Source organism: Pleurotus ostreatus (assembly GCF_014466165.1).
Source record: "Pleurotus ostreatus strain PC9 chromosome Unknown scaffold_4, whole genome shotgun sequence".
In the NCBI taxonomy this organism is placed as follows: Eukaryota; Fungi; Basidiomycota; class Agaricomycetes; order Agaricales; family Pleurotaceae; genus Pleurotus; species Pleurotus ostreatus.
Window position 1 is genome coordinate 2859944 of NW_023503159.1, and position 17906 is coordinate 2877849.

The 17906-nt window shown below is 50.7% G+C and overlaps 10 protein-coding genes across 10 annotated transcripts; 5 read left to right on the forward strand and 5 right to left on the reverse strand.

Annotated features, from left to right (window-relative positions):
- Positions 1-77: 77 nt before the first annotated feature.
- On the reverse strand, positions 78-998 carry PC9H_006784 (uncharacterized protein; the record flags this gene model as incomplete). The annotated part of the gene is made up of 5 exons (XM_036776325.1): positions 78-198; positions 248-494; positions 546-648; positions 707-856; positions 912-998. 5 exons carry the CDS (start codon positions 996-998, stop codon positions 78-80), a joined length of 708 nt encoding a protein of 235 aa, XP_036632344.1.
- Positions 999-1991: 993 nt separating this feature from the next.
- PC9H_006785 (uncharacterized protein) lies at positions 1992-3447 on the forward strand (the record flags this gene model as incomplete). The annotated part of the gene is made up of 8 exons (XM_036776326.1): positions 1992-2103; positions 2156-2277; positions 2333-2491; positions 2547-2625; positions 2680-2808; positions 2866-3050; positions 3116-3130; positions 3184-3447. 8 exons carry the CDS (start codon positions 1992-1994, stop codon positions 3445-3447), a joined length of 1065 nt encoding a protein of 354 aa, XP_036632345.1.
- Positions 3448-3609: 162 nt separating this feature from the next.
- On the reverse strand, positions 3610-4946 carry PC9H_006786 (uncharacterized protein; the record flags this gene model as incomplete). Its single annotated transcript, XM_036776327.1, has 8 exons — positions 3610-3783; positions 3851-4185; positions 4244-4318; positions 4383-4495; positions 4549-4627; positions 4680-4692; positions 4744-4831; positions 4885-4946. The coding sequence occupies 8 exons, from the start codon at positions 4944-4946 to the stop codon at positions 3610-3612; spliced, it is 939 nt and encodes a 312-aa protein (XP_036632346.1).
- Positions 4947-5345: 399 nt separating this feature from the next.
- Positions 5346-5759, reverse strand: PC9H_006787 (uncharacterized protein; the record flags this gene model as incomplete). Its single annotated transcript, XM_036776328.1, has 1 exon — positions 5346-5759. The coding sequence occupies one exon, from the start codon at positions 5757-5759 to the stop codon at positions 5346-5348; it is 414 nt and encodes a 137-aa protein (XP_036632347.1).
- A 1291-nt stretch (positions 5760-7050) lies between these two features.
- Positions 7051-8688, forward strand: PC9H_006788 (uncharacterized protein; the record flags this gene model as incomplete). The annotated part of the gene is made up of 11 exons (XM_036776329.1): positions 7051-7126; positions 7175-7217; positions 7268-7293; positions 7341-7455; positions 7510-7887; positions 7942-7990; positions 8088-8191; positions 8243-8321; positions 8377-8492; positions 8554-8573; positions 8627-8688. 11 exons carry the CDS (start codon positions 7051-7053, stop codon positions 8686-8688), a joined length of 1068 nt encoding a protein of 355 aa, XP_036632348.1.
- An 804-nt stretch (positions 8689-9492) lies between these two features.
- PC9H_006789 (uncharacterized protein) lies at positions 9493-10453 on the forward strand (the record flags this gene model as incomplete). The annotated part of the gene is made up of 3 exons (XM_036776330.1): positions 9493-9584; positions 9676-9927; positions 9985-10453. 3 exons carry the CDS (start codon positions 9493-9495, stop codon positions 10451-10453), a joined length of 813 nt encoding a protein of 270 aa, XP_036632349.1.
- A 439-nt stretch (positions 10454-10892) lies between these two features.
- Positions 10893-11852, reverse strand: VPS28_1 (Vacuolar protein-sorting-associated protein 28; the record flags this gene model as incomplete). The annotated part of the gene is made up of 6 exons (XM_036776331.1): positions 10893-10967; positions 11020-11080; positions 11135-11277; positions 11334-11444; positions 11505-11607; positions 11674-11852. 6 exons carry the CDS (start codon positions 11850-11852, stop codon positions 10893-10895), a joined length of 672 nt encoding a protein of 223 aa, XP_036632350.1.
- Positions 11853-12170: 318 nt separating this feature from the next.
- On the forward strand, positions 12171-13165 carry PC9H_006791 (uncharacterized protein; the record flags this gene model as incomplete). The annotated part of the gene is made up of 4 exons (XM_036776332.1): positions 12171-12427; positions 12490-12532; positions 12585-12724; positions 12781-13165. The coding sequence occupies 4 exons, from the start codon at positions 12171-12173 to the stop codon at positions 13163-13165; spliced, it is 825 nt and encodes a 274-aa protein (XP_036632351.1).
- An 800-nt stretch (positions 13166-13965) lies between these two features.
- On the forward strand, positions 13966-15934 carry PC9H_006792 (uncharacterized protein; the record flags this gene model as incomplete). Its single annotated transcript, XM_036776333.1, has 7 exons — positions 13966-14239; positions 14332-14525; positions 14563-14768; positions 14823-15075; positions 15126-15209; positions 15265-15609; positions 15665-15934. 7 exons carry the CDS (start codon positions 13966-13968, stop codon positions 15932-15934), a joined length of 1626 nt encoding a protein of 541 aa, XP_036632352.1.
- Positions 15935-16793: 859 nt separating this feature from the next.
- PC9H_006793 (uncharacterized protein) lies at positions 16794-17336 on the reverse strand (the record flags this gene model as incomplete). Its single annotated transcript, XM_036776334.1, has 3 exons — positions 16794-16914; positions 16952-17118; positions 17181-17336. The coding sequence occupies 3 exons, from the start codon at positions 17334-17336 to the stop codon at positions 16794-16796; spliced, it is 444 nt and encodes a 147-aa protein (XP_036632353.1).
- Between the last annotated feature and the right edge of the window lie 570 nt (positions 17337-17906).

Genomic DNA, 17906 nt, shown 5'->3' on the forward strand with positions numbered 1-17906 from the left:
GGGGAATATTCTATTTTCAAAGATCCTGGCGACGCGAACGTTTCCTGTCCACTACTTTCCATCATATAGCGTGCGCGTTACATCTCCTCGTCGTCAAGGTTAAGTTCCTCCACAGGATAGTCGCCAACTTTGACTCGATCAGGTCGTACAAAGATGCCGTAGTTTGGCCGACATGAAAAGTAACGTTCCCCGTGTACTCTATCGCCAAATGTCAGCCATTGTAGAGCAAAGAGACGTGAATACTGACGATCCATCATTCTTACCCATGGGCTCGTCGAATTCGACGCCAACCCACATACCCTCCTTGTTGGCAAAGTTGGTTGGGCCGACGAAACGAACAGTACCCCGTTTATGTAGAGATTCCTCGGTACTGTCAACTTCACACCGAGAACCAATTGGTATATCTATGTGTGGAAGAGGAGCTGATTTCTCTGCATCCTCCTTGGGGGCAAAGCGTCCAACTTTGTTGCGTTGCTTGTACTGCAACACTGTATCTAAGGTACGGAGATTAGGTTCGACGTTATACATTCATGCCGACGCCATACCTTGCCTCTGTGCGTAAGCTTCATCGCTCAGCTCGAACTTTTCCACTTGCGAGACGTCCGTAAGCTGGCCTGTGAGAGTTACTGATGGGTTCGTGTCGTCCACCTATATTTGAGTTCATGAATATTCCATCGAATGGGGGTGCAAGCCATGTACCACTAACTTTCAGAACCTGGAAGTCTTTCAGACCATAAAAACCCAGCTGCTGCGAATCGTCGGATAATGTGGTGACGGCTCGAGTGTCCTCCTCAGAATCTAGAACAGAGATTGACTGGTTGCTGACTGGGATCCCCGTGATGAGTTCAAGCTTGTCCTGATCAAAGGAACCTCTTTAATCGAGGGTTGGCATCGATGTGGTTGATCAAGACCTTTAGTTGCGCCACGGTGAGGTGCAAATCATAACGTCTTTCGGAACGTGTATCGGGAGATGTGACAAACACGGTGACCACTGTCATGTTCACTGAGATGAAGGAAATGTTTGACTTGAACGAACGTTATCGAAAACGCGGTCACACCGACGGAAGTTATTGGGCGCCTATTTACTGCATCTTGAACTGAGCCCATCACGTCCCGTTCAGCCACAATGCATTACATGCCGGCGCCGCCATTGCCGTGTGAACCGTTAACGTTTTAACGATCTCAGTAGATGCTGCCGCCGGCACCCACCTTTAAGTACAGATATGACAATGTCGGCGGCGGCGAGAGCTCCCCGTAACACTACGATCTTGGCTCATGAGTCAGTTCCCCGAGCACCAATCGCCGACGAAGCAAGTTTAGATGCAAGATCTTATCAACACCTTGATATATTGGAACGGACGGGTTTCAACGGTGATCCCATCGAGTCTCATTGTTTCAAGAATGATCGCGTCAATGCGGCGTTGAGATGGAGTAGAAGTGAGAGGGGTCGTGCCTCGCCCAACAAGCCAAACACCCGTGGCCTTGCTACTGGTGCCACTAGCGAACTGCATAGCTGTGAGTACTTCCGCAAAATGTAGTTCCATGTCTGACTCCGAGATGTATTCGTAGACTTGGGTTGCGCCGCTCGGGGACCTCTGTCAATGCTCGGATTGCATCACCGAACAACGTCTACTATTCCACTGATGCATCAAGGCTGCGCCTACATACAGTCGGCACGAGTTGGCGGCATTACGCGGTCCAGTTGCAGCATCATCACTTCAACCACCCGTTTGGAACACGACCATGCATCCCTAGGGGACTGACGGCGTGCTCCATTTGTCCCTGTGAGCTTTTTCCATCCAGATTTCTATTGGATTTCGCTTATTTTGCACTTCTTTTCGCCAGGATATGTTTTGTCCCTTCCCACCACTTCCCTCTAGCAATTGATGCATCACACATACCCCGTCGCATTCGAGCCTACTTAAGTGTAGCTTCTAGCCGCACTACTTTTGTTTTCCGTCAGTTGCCTCGAGTCCGGCACTGGCTCAAGTATGTCCTTTTCTAAGGAAGAGGTCCGTACAATTCCTTCCAACGTTCTGTCTAGATTTTACCAGGACCTACAGTCAAAATTCGTTGCAATATTCTGTCAAACCCTGCTTTATGGTGAGCATTATCCTCTTTAGAGGCTCGTGTGCTCTTTTGACACTTACTTTAGGTGCCTACGCGGTTATCTTCTTGATTACTCATTGGGTCCTCGTCCATCGGCAGCCCAGGGGGAAACCAATCAATTGGACAATGGTTGGTATTTCATTGGCAATGTTCATCCTGGCCACCATGGTAAGTGAATACAGCCATACCCTGACAATAATTTGGCCGTTGATTCTCTCTCCAGCATATCGCCGTCAATTTCACTCGAATCATCAAGGCCTTCGTTATCTACAAAGATGAACCAGGGGGACCCGCCGCCTTCTTTGACAAGCTTGCAGAGTTCACCCAACTATTTGGCAGCACCATTTACGTTGTCCAAACTCTCCTAGGCGATAGCGTCGTGGTAAGAGCATACCGTTGAACAGCCTCCAGTCTCTGATTTTGTCTTTGAACATTAGCTTCTTAGGTGCTACATTGTATGGGGACGGCGTCTCTCCGTTGTCCTGTTCCCAGCCATCCTTCTTCTAGGAAGCACAGGTACGTTGCTGTTCGCCAGCTTATCTCGCCGTGTGACGCAATAATACTGTGCAGCTTCTGGGATCGGAATCTTGTACTCGATGGCGCATGTGGTGCCTGAAGCAGAAATATTCGCCGTCCAATTGCAGAAGTGGATTTTGACTTTCTTCTCCATGACATTCGCTACCAATATCATTTGCACCTGTAAGCACTCTCACACCCAATCTGCATCCGCGTTGGCTTGGCTAAACAGCTTCCTAGCGCTCGTTGCATTCCGTATCTGGCATAACATGAAACGCGAGAGTGCGGTATTTGGCGGCGGGAGGAATTTGCGCCCCGTTCTCTTCCTCGTGGTAGAATCTGGCGCGGTGTACTCTGCGACGTTATTGGCTTTACTTGTCCTCTACAAGACCGAATCGTGGTTCCAGTACGTGTTACTGGATGTGGTACGTACTAGGCTATTCAATTCAATACCTTACTCCCTCGTCTTGCTGACGCCGATTCTACGTAGGTATCACCGATTGTTGTGAGTGCTTGGCATCACAGACATCTTGCATCCGGTGGCTGACTTCCTGATAGGGCCTCGTCTTCTCCATGATCATCGTGCGCATCGGGTTGGGTCTGACAACCACTGGTGGAGAGACGCGAGGCCCTTTTACTAGTCACAGGGAGAACGCTCGTCCTTCGGATGGAGAGAAGGAAGAGGAAATAACACTGGAGACTTTTGTAGCCGCCCCGCGGGTGCTTGAGGTGACGGCTACCATGTCCTCGGGTCACAGCACCTACCCAGACACGGATACGACGTACGCACAACCGTCCAGTGGGAGCATAGACACGAGGTAGGCTGGCTCTTTAGCTCAGTGGGGGGCAGTAGATACTGCTGAGGATCCTAAATATATGCATATGCCTAAAGAAAACAATTCGTTCGAAACGCTCCGATATAAGAGCTCTGTCGCTGGGCAAGGAAGTGAACATCAAACCGTACATTCGCATCAGCAACGCCAATTACCTCGGGACTACGCCACCCAGCGCCATCTCCCATCCAAGTTGCTCGTACGTCCAGCCAAAACAAGACCCACCAAGCGCTGCGGAGTGAAAGCCACACACACTGTGATGCATCCCTTCTTCCTTGTGGAGTTCGTTGATAATCCGCATCTCCTCTGGACTGAGAGAAATCAACTAAGAACATCGAGGAACAGCTTGGGTCAATAGGGTCAGCGTTGTGTAATACAAATTCGCGGCTCACGGTCAGGTTTTCTTTCAACCGCTCAAGATTTGCACTCTTCGGGATGACGATAGTCGAGCGGCCTATACCCCAGCTAAGTAGCACCTGGGCCACCGTTGCATTATGCTTCGCAGCAATTTCACCCAAGACGTCGTTACCGGATAACTTATTCTTGGCCACGGGGGAGTATGCCGTGAGCAGTAAGCCTTTATGTCGGCAATATTCTAATAAAGAGTGTTGTGGTAGACAAGGATGCGCTTCAACCTGGTTGATCGCTGGGATGATGCGTGCAGATTCGAGGAGTTTGTCAAGTAACTTGATACTGAAGTTTGACACGCCGATGCTTTTCGCTTTGCCTGAATGCCAGTATATCGGTTAATAATGAACGGAGAGGACGACAACGTAAGGCCGTACCAGTTTCGACGAGAATTTCCATCTCACGCCATGTTTCAGCAATCGTTGGGCTCGCATCGGGAGGAAGAGCCTCGCCTGCGAGCCATCCAACAGAGCACACTTTAGCGGAATAGGCAGTTTCCGGACAGAACATCCTTACCAGTCTTCGTTAAAGCCTGGGGCCAGTGCATCAAGAAGAGATCCACGTATGATGTGCCGAGCTTAACCAGGCTCTCGTCGAGGGCTGCGGACACTCGACCATGATCTTCGCTCCTGTAGGTATCGCGAATCTATAGAAGCAGCGCCTTGGGACTGAACCCACGTACGCAAGCTTGGTTGTAATAAACACTTCTGCACGATCAACGCCAGAGTCTCGCAGGCCTTTCCCGACGGACTCCTCATTCCCTGCACGCGACTTAGGAGAGTTCCTGTCAACGAAGCTCGTCACTAAACATACCGTAGTTCGATGCCTGGAAGGCGGCGTCATTTTATTGATAGTTGCCAATGGAACGAACGCCTACCGTGTCGATGTGGCGATAGCCCAATTCAAGTGCCCACACTATCATCTGTCTGACTTGGTCGCTTTCCCCAACTTGCCCCATCCAACATCTGGGAGGGGGATCGACATTAGTTACTTCGTTTGGGTGTAGGGGAAGGAATACCCAACACCGAGGGCTGGAATTGAGAGCCCGTTGTTCAACTTGTACAGTAGTGCGTCATTCATGTCAGCAGTGGTGACAAGGACCAATTCGGGGCACTAAGTCAACTGCAAAAGGGTAGGGATGTTTCCTGACATTCGCGATACGCCACATGAGAAAGTTCCGTGCTCGCCGCGTGTCTCGTGGATAACAATACTATGGGGATCAACGGGAATCGATAATCTCTGATGATGGCTTCGTGGGCGCGCTGGGGTCCCACCAAAAACCAAAAGTTGGGGCATGACCGCAGAAGTTATACCTCATGCTTACATGTGATCATTGTCATCGTGATGAACAACAATATTCGAAATTTGACACGGCTACATCCCGTAGGTGCTACATTGCTATTTGACTTCGCGGCGCTTATAGACATGATTGTTCAGTTGCTTCGCCAACTTTATGCGAGGGTGAAGTATGTGCTTACCTCAATGAATGATGATGTTGGCTGTGAGAAGATGACTGGAGGGGTCCCCAACAAGCTCGACGTTGAACTTCCTCGCTTTCTTGTTCGTGATATTGGCGCTCTTTTGGAACTTCTTCCTATCTCGTTCCCGAGCCTGCCCATCGTAGTACTGCATGTTCAACTGGGCAGAACTCTTCCCTCCAATATCGGTGTCAATATCGCACCATACATTTTTATCGTGGTTGCCCAAGAACACAACGACGTGTTCGCTGCCGGCATCCAGACGGATCGCGGCGGAAGTGTCATACCCTAACAAGAGGATATGTTCGCCGTCATTGTTTGCCCAAGTACCGGCCTTGTACACGGACGCCTCTACTGGTTTAAAGAAGGCGTTCGTGTTGGTTTGGTAGACGCGAACCACGAATTTGTATGACATGCTTCTGCGTGCAAGTGGTTATTTCAAGATCCATGGGTAATTCGCGGGGAAATTGTACCTGTTGAAACGACGGCTGAGGGTATTAGAGGTATGAACGTAGATCCTCCACAGCTGCTGTATGGCTTATATCTAGCGGAGCAACCCTAGCCGCAAACACATCTTGGTACTGATCCTGTGCATGTCAATCGATCAATCAGTCATAACGCCCAAAAGGATTCTATGCGTGTAGTGGGGAGTACTTACCATGAGGCTGCCTGGCGCTAGTAAGCACTGGAGATGGAGACGTTATAGTCGCGTTCGTGGGAATTTACGGTAGCGCTCCTTTTGCTCGTTTAACAACATCTGCCTGGTCGGACTCGTTGACGAGAGCGCGTTGAACTTTGGCACCCTGAAAAATAGGTGAGTAGCGACCAATCAAGACCAAGGTATTTGCTCCGGTGCCCGTACCATTTGTATTTGCTCCTCGATGCGTATTTTGGTCTTACGCGATGACGATTTGATTGTGAGTTGAATTCATCATATAGTGCATGGAATGGAATAACGCTGAACTCGTATGATACAAGGTGTAAGAACACCAATATAAGGCTGCATAGGCCATGATAGAGTGAACTCAAGGACTTGTACAATGGTTGTTCCAAATCCAATCCGCCGATGCTGGTGAAACCTGCCAGACTATTTCAATCAGCCAAATCGGGACGGTTTGCGGCCTCCGAGTCTATTGGATACTTCGTGGATACTCGCTTCTAATATGGAATGGTGAGGCTGGAGCTTCCAACTGATATTCACGTCATCTTAGGTCTACCCACATGTTGAGCGATATCGTCGAATGAAACGTTCTAGCTGTGAACATCCCATGTACCCTCCGTCCCGCCCAGAAGGTTCGCACTTCTCGAAGGCTTTCAAGACCATCACATGCTCGTAAATTCAGGCTAATCGTCCCTATCCAAATATAGCGTCCGTAGTCATCCGACAGCCCCTTCACTCATCCCCGGCGTATGTTACGGGAGCAACTGCTTCTGAGCTTCATTTCGCCGAATCCACTTGCTTGCTAGACATCTGTGGTCCGACACGGCCCCCTTCTCTCCTACGGCAATTTCTCGGCCCTCTACTTTGATCGTCGATACTCATGCTACGGGATGTGCTATGCGAGCTATTTTCCGATTGTCCGAGGTTGCTGAGTTAGCCGCTCTACTTCCCAACCCCAACCCCCCCACATGGTCTCTTCGTATATAAAGCCACAGCAAACCCAACTTCCTACCTCCAACGCTAGCCCTCCGAACAGCCGTGCAACATGCTGACCTTACTGAGCGCAATAATTTTCATACTTGCACCTGTGGCCTTAGCCCAGCAGTCAGCCTGGGGACAATGTAGGTGACACCCAAGCTAATGGAAGGCATATTGACGAAGTCGCTCAGGTGGGGGTATCGGCTGGACTGGCGCTACTACTTGCGTCTCAGGGTATGTTCTGTTGTCTGTTTACCGGCTTAATCATGACGATCTTCGTATAGGAGCGTATGTTCTAAGCAGAATGATTGTATGTTTATTCGTATGTAGAGGCGACCGAAAGCTGAACACGAGTAGGGTATAGCCAATGCATTCCTTCAACAGCAGCTCCCGCACCCAGCTCTACAACGGTGGCAACACCTTCTTCCACGCCTATTCCTCCTCCTGCTGGTGTCAACTACTGGTTCAGCTTGTATGTTCGTCTCATGCATCAGCAAGATTCCTAAAGTTACCAAGTCCTTTACAGCGGCGATTCATACACGCAAACTGGCTTTGACCCCTCTGGTGCCATTCCATCGCTTGCAAACCCAATAGGGAACCCCCCGTTCCCTGGATTCACTGCCACCGGCGGAGCCAACTGGGTCGGATTTGGGACAACCACCTTCAACAAGTCGAAGATCTTCACATATAACTATGCCTACGGCGGCGCGACTATCGACGCGAACCTCGTCGCTCCATACACGCCTACCGTCATTTCTCTCACTCAACAAGTTGACCAGTTCCTCACTACAGTAGCCAACAAACCTCCCTCGACGCCGTGGACCAGCGCCAATTCCCTGTTCTCCGTTTTCATTGGAATTAACGATATTGGGAACAGTTACTACTTGTCGGGCGACCGGGCTGCGTGCGTTGCCTTCATCAAGGGTTATAAGTGATTGTTGACGTCAGGAATACGCAGTTTCTCTGACACTCTTCTGAATGCCGAATTTGCCCTTGTACAGAAATTAGTACGTCGTTGTTCATCTTCATTTTATTTTTTCGTACTGACTGTCTCACAGTAGTAAGCCGACTCTGGTTGCGAGCCTTCAATACTGATACTGAAAGCAATCATGTAGTGATTCTGGAGCAAGGAATTTCCTCTTTGTCAATGTCCCACCTATCGACCGTTCTCCTCTGGTACGAACATTGCCTGATAATCATGCACGTCTGTGTTTATTCCAACCAACCCAGATGCTGGCACAAGAAGCTTCGGCCCAAAGCGCAGAAAAGACGGTTATCCAGGGCTTCAATACAAAGCTCGCAGCAAAAATAGCCGCATTCAAAGCCAATCACACTGGCGTAAGTACTGTGTATCGTTTTAGATTTCGGGGCCACGTTGATGGATAGTGATCAGGTTGAAACTTACACGTGGGACTCGAGTGCCACATTCACTAGGATATTGGACTCGCCCACAACGTACGGGTTCAGAGATGCCACTACTTTTGGCGATGGGACTGGCATATTCTGGGGGTGGGTCTCAAACGCAGCTGTCTGTTCCTCATCGACTGACGATATCCATGTTGGAATCCAGAAATAACTACCATCCTTCAAGTAAGTTGAATCGCTTGCTGCTGCGTATTTTCGATGACCTGAGATTGTGGTAGGTCAAGCCCATCAACTTTTCGCGCAAGACGTTGCCACAGTTCTCCAAAGCACCATTTGGTAAAGCCAGACAATGATTGAAGGACGGGCCTGCGATTTTAGCCGAGCAACTATATGACATAACCAGTCGTTAACTATGGAGGCCCGAATCCAGCTAATCAGAATTGCGGTTTCGCGAACTATACAAATACCTTCAACTTCATACTTCAAGCAATGAGGTAACAAGGGCAGTCGGCAAGGTGATTTGCTAGGGCTAAAGGGATGCACCTGCTTCGTAGCCCGAGTGCGTTGTAGACCCTCGTTGTCACCTTCGAGGACGCAAATCTTGAGACGACTGAGACCGCCAATAACCTCGCGCTGCCCTGTGTGTTAGTGTCCGATATCTCAGCCGCCAAGGACGAGACGTACGCAAGCCTCCACATGCGCGAGGTGAATGTTTTGATTTTCGCACATGCGTCCTCTGATCTGAATCCTGATATGCCTCGCTCTGACTTATTGAGTCGCACGACGCCGCACGCGTCGACCCACTCCCGGCGTTTCCGCTCATCGTCGAAGGTGAAACCCTTCCCCTCCTTGCGACCACATCGTAGCACGCTGCTTCCATGCGCACGTAGTATGTATGTGCCTGGTACGACAGGGTCTGACCTCGAGTGTTGCTGCTCTAAGCCAGTGGACAGGGAAAGTGAGTGCGATAGACTGAGTATAAATACGTTCGATGTGTATCTACGATTCTTCAGCTGGTCTCACTCACCTCTCCTACTGTCAACTCCCTGTTCCTGTGCTGGTCACCGGTCTACCCATCCTCGCTACCACGATCAAGACATTCACTGACGCTTGACACCAACGCCTTCAACACAGATAATTGATAATGGTCGGATACGCCTACCCCTCCTCCACCGTCCTGGTCGCAGCTCTCGCCATCATCACGCACGCTACTCCCATATATGCCACCCCCTTGTCGTGAGTTCCTTCTATTTGTCTGTCTGTCCACCCTGCTTCGTCCTGCCCGTATGTGTATCGGTCGACTAACCGCCTGCGTATGTCCTTCCAGTGCGCCAAACGCCCATGCTAATGCTCACGAGGCTTCGCACCCCCGCGACGGTGGCGATCAGCGACTTGCACTGGATCTTGAGGCTCGTGCCCTCTCCATGAAGCACGTCATGGGATCCGCTGCGATGGCAGCCGCCCTCCAGCCGGTTATCAATTATTTCGTCAACCCTCCTAAGAAAGAAGAGCCCAAGAAGGAAAAAGAGCAGCAGCAAAAGCGAGATATCGTCGACGGGGCTGAAGATCCTTTGTTCCCGTACGTACTCGCGTGCGCGCAGGTGTATGATTTCCTCTAACCAGTTTGTCCATGTAGACGCGCATTTCCTGACAACTTCGAGGACGGTAACGGGTCCCTCGAGCGGCGCCTTGACTGGAAATCTGCGGGCAAATACTACGGCCCCGGACTCTTGGGTGCTGCGCTCACGCCTATGTTCACGCATGTTCTGAACCACGTGGCCGGGCGTTCTTTGGACGACGAAAAGTCGGGACTGAGCGGCGAGGATATGAAGGAAATCGTTGCGCGTGCGCTCGAATCACTCCAGGACCTAGAAAACGTCGGCCGCCTCGAAGCTCGTACCACGCCTCCCCGAACGGGCATGTCCGCGAAGACAAAAGACCGCCTCATGACGTGGGGTCCTGCGGCCCTGGGGGGGTTGGTATACCCCGTGGCGTCACTAATCATGGACAAGGTGCGAGCGGGGCAGGATAGTAAGGAGAAGAGGGAGTTGAATGAGATGTTTGCTCGTATGCTGATTGAGGGTGGGTTGGATTCACTTGATTAGATGGTGATTATATATATATATACATAAATCGTGGACGTAGTAGTTCTTGACAACGACCAGCTAACGCCAGCCTTTAAAAGTCATTTGCGTAACGCCAGCTATTGAACGGCCCAAGTGAGGAATTTGGTCGAGTTAGGCGCCAACGCCAACTGTTTTGCAAACGGCAATAAGCAACTGGCAATCTCAAACTCAATGACATAAAAGTCACTTTCTCGTACAAACGGCCATTCAATAAAGATCATCTACTTAGCAGTTGTAGCATCTTGACTGCCATCAAGTTGCGCGCTACTGATATCACGCCTCTTCTCGCCGCTTCTCGTCTTCGCTCGCTACGGTATTCTCCCTTCATATAAACCCGATGTTTAATCTCACGGCAGCATTGGAATGACAGGGCAAACATTAGCTACACACGACGAATGCATTGCACTACCCGCCAATCTTATGAACCATCGTCCTTACTCCCACTTAGACTCCGGAAGAATTCCGCGTACGCATGTTCGATATCGAAAGATAACTCCATGGCGAACAATCAGCACGAGCGGGGGCATATAGAACATTTTGCTCACCTGCCGGGCTTGATCTTCCGTAATCTCCTCCGATGCCTTCATTCCGTTCAAGGTGATTAACCTGGTCAACAGCCGAATTAGGCCAAGGCGAACGCATATGCCGTGCGGTACCTACCAGCCAACCATTCTACTTCGGCCCTCCCAGTCTTTACTGCCCTTGAAGCGAGCGTAGCTAGTCACAAGTTCTTGCAGCATAGGATGCAGTTGATCCTTGGCCCGTAATCGTAGTTTAAGAGCATCCATAAACGTGATGAAGTTCTAGACGAATCCACCGATGTTAACGAAAGAGCGCAGCGTGGTGACGAGGGTATTACCTGGGTTGTTTCTGCCACCCACTTCGCCGTCTCAGGGCCCGCTTCACTGGAATGTTCAACCGTGGCCGGGACACCGACTTTTACCCTGTGCAGTGCTGCTGGGTTGTCCATCTACAGTAAAATCGCTACGTGAGCATGTTATGGGCTTCCACATATAATATGGCCACGCACGTTATATCTCTTCATGAATTCCTCTGTTGATGGTACGTCGTCCCCTACCAACTTCAGCATGGTCTTGTACTGAGAGAGGAGCCTCGTGCATGCTGGAGAATATCTCTTTGGTCGTTCCGTGGCGACTTAGCTTTCATTGGACACGGTGGAACAGAAACCGCGTACTCACTCTGCTGCGGTAATGGAATCACGGACGTAAGCGCGTTCAAGGTAGTCCAGTGCAACGATGATGCCAAAGAGAGTCGCTTGGAGATTGTATTTCTCTCTCTCCGAGTTGGTAGAGTATAATCTGGCTTCTTCGTCTAGTGAAAGTTGTCCCGATGCCATGGAGGTGGGAAGGAGCTGCATCTTATCGACGAGCGCTTGATTATGGAGTCCGGGGCTGCAACTGAAGGCCCTCCGACATGGACCATGGATGGATCCGACATCGATCACCAGTATTAGGAATATTTCAACGGTAATCGCATGTGGACAGACGTAGGCCGGTTCGTAACTTGTGTATCAATGTTCCCCCTTCCCTTCTTAACTCAGAGCTTATGGTTGATCACATTACTAGTTAGTACTTCCCGTGGAATCTGCCTCGTGGAACTAACTTTCTTGAAGCTTATAAGTGCGTGAGTGACCTGCAACGTATCACTGGCACGTACCCACCGATTATAATCCGATATGAGGATAGCTGTGACAGGCTGCCGTGGTTCTGTAGGCAAACGAGTGGTAACCTTGGCACTCAAGCGAGGGCACACCGTCCTTGGGATCGACAGGGAACCAGCGGAGTACATCGACGAACGCGCTGACTATGTATATGTGAAGCTGGATTTAACAGACTACAGCACCACTCTAGACACCTTGAAGGGGTGTGATGCGGTAGTCCATCTCGCAGCTTTCCGCAACCCCGGTGACTATGGTGTTACTACACACAACAAGTAAGGCTCTGATGCACTGTTTGTCAATTTACTGTTTTGATGTGGCTAACAATTCCATACAGCAACGTTGTATTGTCCTGGAACGTCCTTCGGGCGGCGGCCGAGGTCAGGTTGAGCCAGTTGGTGGATTTGTCTCTGCTCATGACGGCTTTCGTAGTTGGGGATTACCCGGGTAGCACAAGCTTCCTCAGTCAACGTCATAACGATGGTGTACAGTCAAGCTCCCCACTTTCATTATTTCCCTATCGACGAAGACCACCCGTGTCTACCTGACGAGCCCTACGGACTATCCAAAGTGTGAGCGCCTCGTCCGTCTGCGGCGTTGAACATCCTCTGAATTTGCTGGGTTATAGCATCTGTGAACTCCAGGCGGATACGCTAGTGAGGAGGTATCCTTCCGTGCGTATCGCAAGCCTGCGGTTGCATTGGTCCGTGGCATCCAAGTTGGCTGCCCGAAGCCTGGAGGCGTCCAAGGCAAGCAAAGATCTCTGGGGATATGTGCAGGAGGATTCCGCAGCAGAAGCTTTCCTCTTGGCCTTGGCGAAAGAGAATACAGCGTGGGCAGGCCACGAGAGGTTCTTCATCGTCGCACCGGAAACCACGCGCGACGAAGAGTCTTCCAAACTTGCTAGAGAGCATTGGCCGGAGGTTCCTCAGAGCCATGCATTAGTTGGGAGACAATCTTTCTTCGACTGCGGAAAGGCGGAGAGACTGTTGGGTTGGGTCCACAAAGAGTGAGGATCGTTGTGTCGGACGAGCATTCCTTGTAAAATCGAAGAGCACCTTGAACTCCGGAACATCCACGAAAGATCTCCATCATAAGATACCTTTGAGCAGGATGTTGATAGTCACCCTATCTCTCACATTGCAAAGAAAGTGCCTGAATGTCTCAGCGCGAGCCATGTCACACTCGAGGGGAGCTAAAAAAACAATGCTCGCATCGTTCGTGATACGGATTTAGAGCTTGATTGGCACGATGAGCACGGAACAACCCGAGTGATTCGGGTTGATGGACGTCTGGTTCGCATCGGGTGCGGGTCTGCGTAATATGGCACTGGAGGTGGCCCAAAAGGCTTCCCGACCAGACCGTAAATCTTGTTGGCTGTCACGGGGCATAAAGCGGCGCGGTATCCTAGTAGGCAGTGTGAGACGGGGATTCTGCTGATCGGTGTAGCTTACGCGCACCTTGGGCCAACCTTGGGCTGATAGCGGCCTTCGCAAGGACGCGGGTGGGCAGGCGATGAACGTGCAATGTAAAGCGAAGGTTCGGCACGAAACTCAGATCTAGATCGTGGGAAAACTGATTAAGGTCGTCTCCTCAGTGCATACTGCTTTTTCCAGTTCTCAGCGACAGCTCAACGAGTAAGTGTGTTGCATGTTATATTGTGTACTGGGACGAACATGAAGGCTGATCTTCACCATCACCAGCAAAGTATTATCCTCGTGGCTCTCAGGCGGCCAGTCTAACGCAGGGTCGCACGACGCACCTTTTCATCGACCTATAATCTAACGGTTAACCGTTTAAAAGGGCTTCGACGATGACCAACAAGAAGAACAAGCAGCGCAAGAGGCCCGCCGCATCAAGCGACGCCGCAGCTGGTAACGAGGGGTCCTCAAGCCCAAGCACTGATGCAGGAGATCTCAATAGAAGTGGGCAATCCCCTGAAGCTTCGACCAGTCCACTGTCACCGACGACTGAGCCTGCGCAGGAGGACCATATTGCGCTAGCAGAGAAGACGAAAGAACGGGGGAATGTCGCGTTCAAAGAGAAGCGGTTTGCCGAAGCTGTCGAGCTGTACACATCTGCGATAGGTGCTTCTTTCTCTTCACTCTTTCCATCTTGTCGTGCTCAGTTCGCCGAAATACACCTACAATTTCCCCAATACCATGCTCAAACTCCGTAGATCTGAACCCGAATGAGCCTGCATACTTGACCAATCGCGCAGCATCGTATATGGCTATGAAACGCTTCCGGCCAGCCTTGCAAGACTGTCAAGTTGCTCTTGCCTTGCAATCATCCACCCTCCCACCCCCCTCAAAAACTCTCATACGATTAGCGAAATGCCAGCTTGCTCTTGGCTCTACGACCCGTCATTTCGTCCGAACCCTCAAACGTCGCTGCCAAACAACTACAGCGGCAAATAACGCAGCTTGAATCACACTTGAAGACATTTGAAAAGTCTCGTGCGGACAGCAATTGGGGGATGGCCCGACTGGCTTTGGACAAATGCTTCCAGGGCATTGAGGGCGAAGGGGGAGAAGTTCCAGCGGACTGGAGACTATGGAAAACAGAGCTGGAGTTGGCACGGGGCGCATTGGAGGTTGCGAGTGGGTCAGCGAAGTGCGTATCCTGATGCTCGTGACAGTTACCCTCATATATCTTGCATTCTCGAAGTGATGCTCTTCGGTTAAACCCAAATTCGCCGGATATCCTTGCATTACGAGGATTGATACTATTCATCTCGGGGAAGCTGCCGCAGGCCCTACAGCACGTCCAGTCAGCTCTACGGTTAGATCCCGACCATCCACGAGCGCAGAAGCTGCGTAAACGTGTGAAGGATATTGAACGGCTGAAGGAAGAGGGCAACGTACTCTTTAAACAAGGCTCCCTCGAACCTGCGATAGAAAAATATACTGAAGCTCTGGAGGTAAGGACAACAAACGCCCTACGAGCAACGCGCCTTAACCTCCAATTCAGCGCATCGGGGCCGCTGATGATGAGTGCAAAGGAGGCTATATCCGCGCCACTCTCCTTTCCAACCGAGCAACAACACTACTGAAGGTAGACCAGTTTCCCTTAGTTTGGCTCTTGTCGACGTTAACACTGCTTTTCCCAGCTCGAGCGATACCAAGAGGCCCTGGAGGATACTAACGTATCCATCGAGCTCAATGACTCTGCGTTTAAGGTATACCGCACTCGTGCGCGGATAAACCTTGGTCTTGAGGCATTCGAAGAGGCCGTCCGAGATTTCAAGCGGGCGATAGAGCTCGCTAACACCGACGGACTTACCGGGCCGAGCGACGTCCGATCACTGCAAAACGAGCTTCGGAAGGCAGAAGTCGCGCTTAAACAGAGCAAGACGAAGGACTACTACGGTATTTTGGGTGTTAAGCGAGATTGCACGGAGATCGAGATCAAGAAGGCCTACAGGATGCAGAGCCTGAAACACCACCCCGACAAGGTATGTGGTTTTGTAGGACGTTTTAACGGGACTGGTGTATTCACTTTGCGCGCAGGGAGGAGATGAGGAGAAGTTCAAACTTGTCGTCGAAGCACACGCTGTGCTTTCAGACCCTCGTCGGCGTCAGCGGTACGATATGGGTGAAGACGATGAGCCTTCCGGTGGCGATCAATTCAACGGCGGCTTCGCTCACATGGACATTTCCGAATTGCTTGCCCAATTTGGAGGCGGCGGCGGCGGCGGCGGATTCCCTTCTGGCGGCTTCCATAGTGGCCATAGTCACGGCGGCGGTCGACAGCGGTACAGCCAGGGCTACCCGTTCTAGTCGTGCTCGATCTTATGCATATGTCCTCCTTTCATCTCTCGTCGTATATTGCTGTGCAGTGCTTACAAGACAAGTAGAACATCCCTTCTTTGTGTAAGAGATGTAGCAAAACCATCCCTCCTTTGACTATTCCAGCCCCTGTCTGTTCAGCCGCCTCTCACCCGAGCTCATGGGGCTACCCTTACTAGCAAGGGTTACCTGGGAGACATCTACAGTCTTACTCACGATTATATCTCTCAGAATCGACGGGGTTCAGCCTATTTCAACACCCTCGATCCACGCGGGCCAGTCCCTTGTGGCGTTTTCGTCATCGTCGACACCGCAGAACCTATCCCTACGGTGGTAGGCACAAGCCTGTCTTCGTCAATGTCAACTCAGTGCTCACTGTAACCTCAGGACGGCGATGTTCTTTTATACGGCTAACCAGTTGTTAACATGTGCCTAGGTCGTTGATTCTATTCCAGCTTGGATGCCAATAGCTGCTCGATCGTCATGAGGGCCAGCCTTCCTTCATATAGCCTCTGGGAGACTGCCTGTCACATAGGGGACGTTCACTACTTACTGGCGGTGCAAATATGATTATGCGACATCCAATGCAATATCCGGACATTATTTCGTGAAAATTGAACGGCCCCCTCTCTAAATGTGCTCTGAAGTGCAATCCCTGGCCCCATGTGGCCTTGTGAAGCTGTCACAGATGGGTAGTTGAAAGAGTAACTCGAACTCGCTCAGCGGATCATCTCAAAGAGCTAGGTTGGCCAATGGCAGTGTGATCATCGTCAAGACATACATTTCTGACTTCTCGGTGATAGCGCTTTCTTTTCCTACGGTGCGTTCGCAAGCCGATGCTCCATACCCTCTACGCCGGGATCATGACCCAACGTTGATTTCCATTTGCAGCCTCCTTTCCAAACCCCACTGCCTGGTCTACTTGAGCCTCGGGGAGACCCCAGAAAACGGTCACGTCGCCATCTTGAATTCTACGCATGAATTGTCAGTGAGAAGGGATGCTCGAACGTCGATCGAACGTACGTGGCTCCCGAAGGCGTGTTCCTCAAGGTCCACACATAACCTCCAGGAGAAAGTACTTTGATCACGCCTGAGCCCATTCCAATCTGCAAGTGTGGGCTAGACACCGGCGATACGGTTTGGGTCTTGCCGTCACTGTAGTCTCTGATAGCCCACTGAGCAAGACAACGCACAGTACATCAGTCAAGACGATGACAGAAGCTAACGGGGATCTTACAGCCTGATTGGTTGCGTTTATGAGGGTAACGGTGACGGTGTTGTTTTCCCCGTTGAAGGTCAGTGCGAGCTTCTGTCCAGACGAAGAGAGCATGCGGTTGACGATGTAGTAGGTTCCCTGGTTGAACATCGCGCTTCGTGAAGTAGTGCTTGCCATGGTGCTTTCTGTGCAGTTATCTTGCACCAACCTATAGCCTGTTATTTATATTGTCTTCTAAATGCCCGCGCGCTTGGAACGAAGAACGTCTCACTTCCACCGGTACTTTGTTTACAGCAACACTACGATCAACGCCTGCTCGTTGCACGAACGTGCATTTCGAGCGAGTCTCTAAGAACCCTCGTAGTGAACTCGATAGCTAAAATATAAGTCACCAGGGCTTCTCTTAATCTGTTCGCTATGCACAGAAGCCAGCAGTTGTGGACGAATACATGCAATCGGAACCTGGTGAATTTCGTATGTCCCAGGACAGAGGTAGAATTCACTCACTTCCGAGCTTGATCCTTCGCGGGTACGATCCTAAACATACTCAGATACAAACTACTGTTAGGCCAAGCGCAGCAGTCGTGCGAGAACGTTTGACCAACGTTTGACCAACTTTTCACCATGACTCTTCACCCTTCAATGCGAAGCTACCACATTCTAGCCGCCACAACTTTATTTGCAACACCATCATATCGAATACGTATCTGCTAGACCAACGTACATTTCGAAATAGTCTCTAAGAAC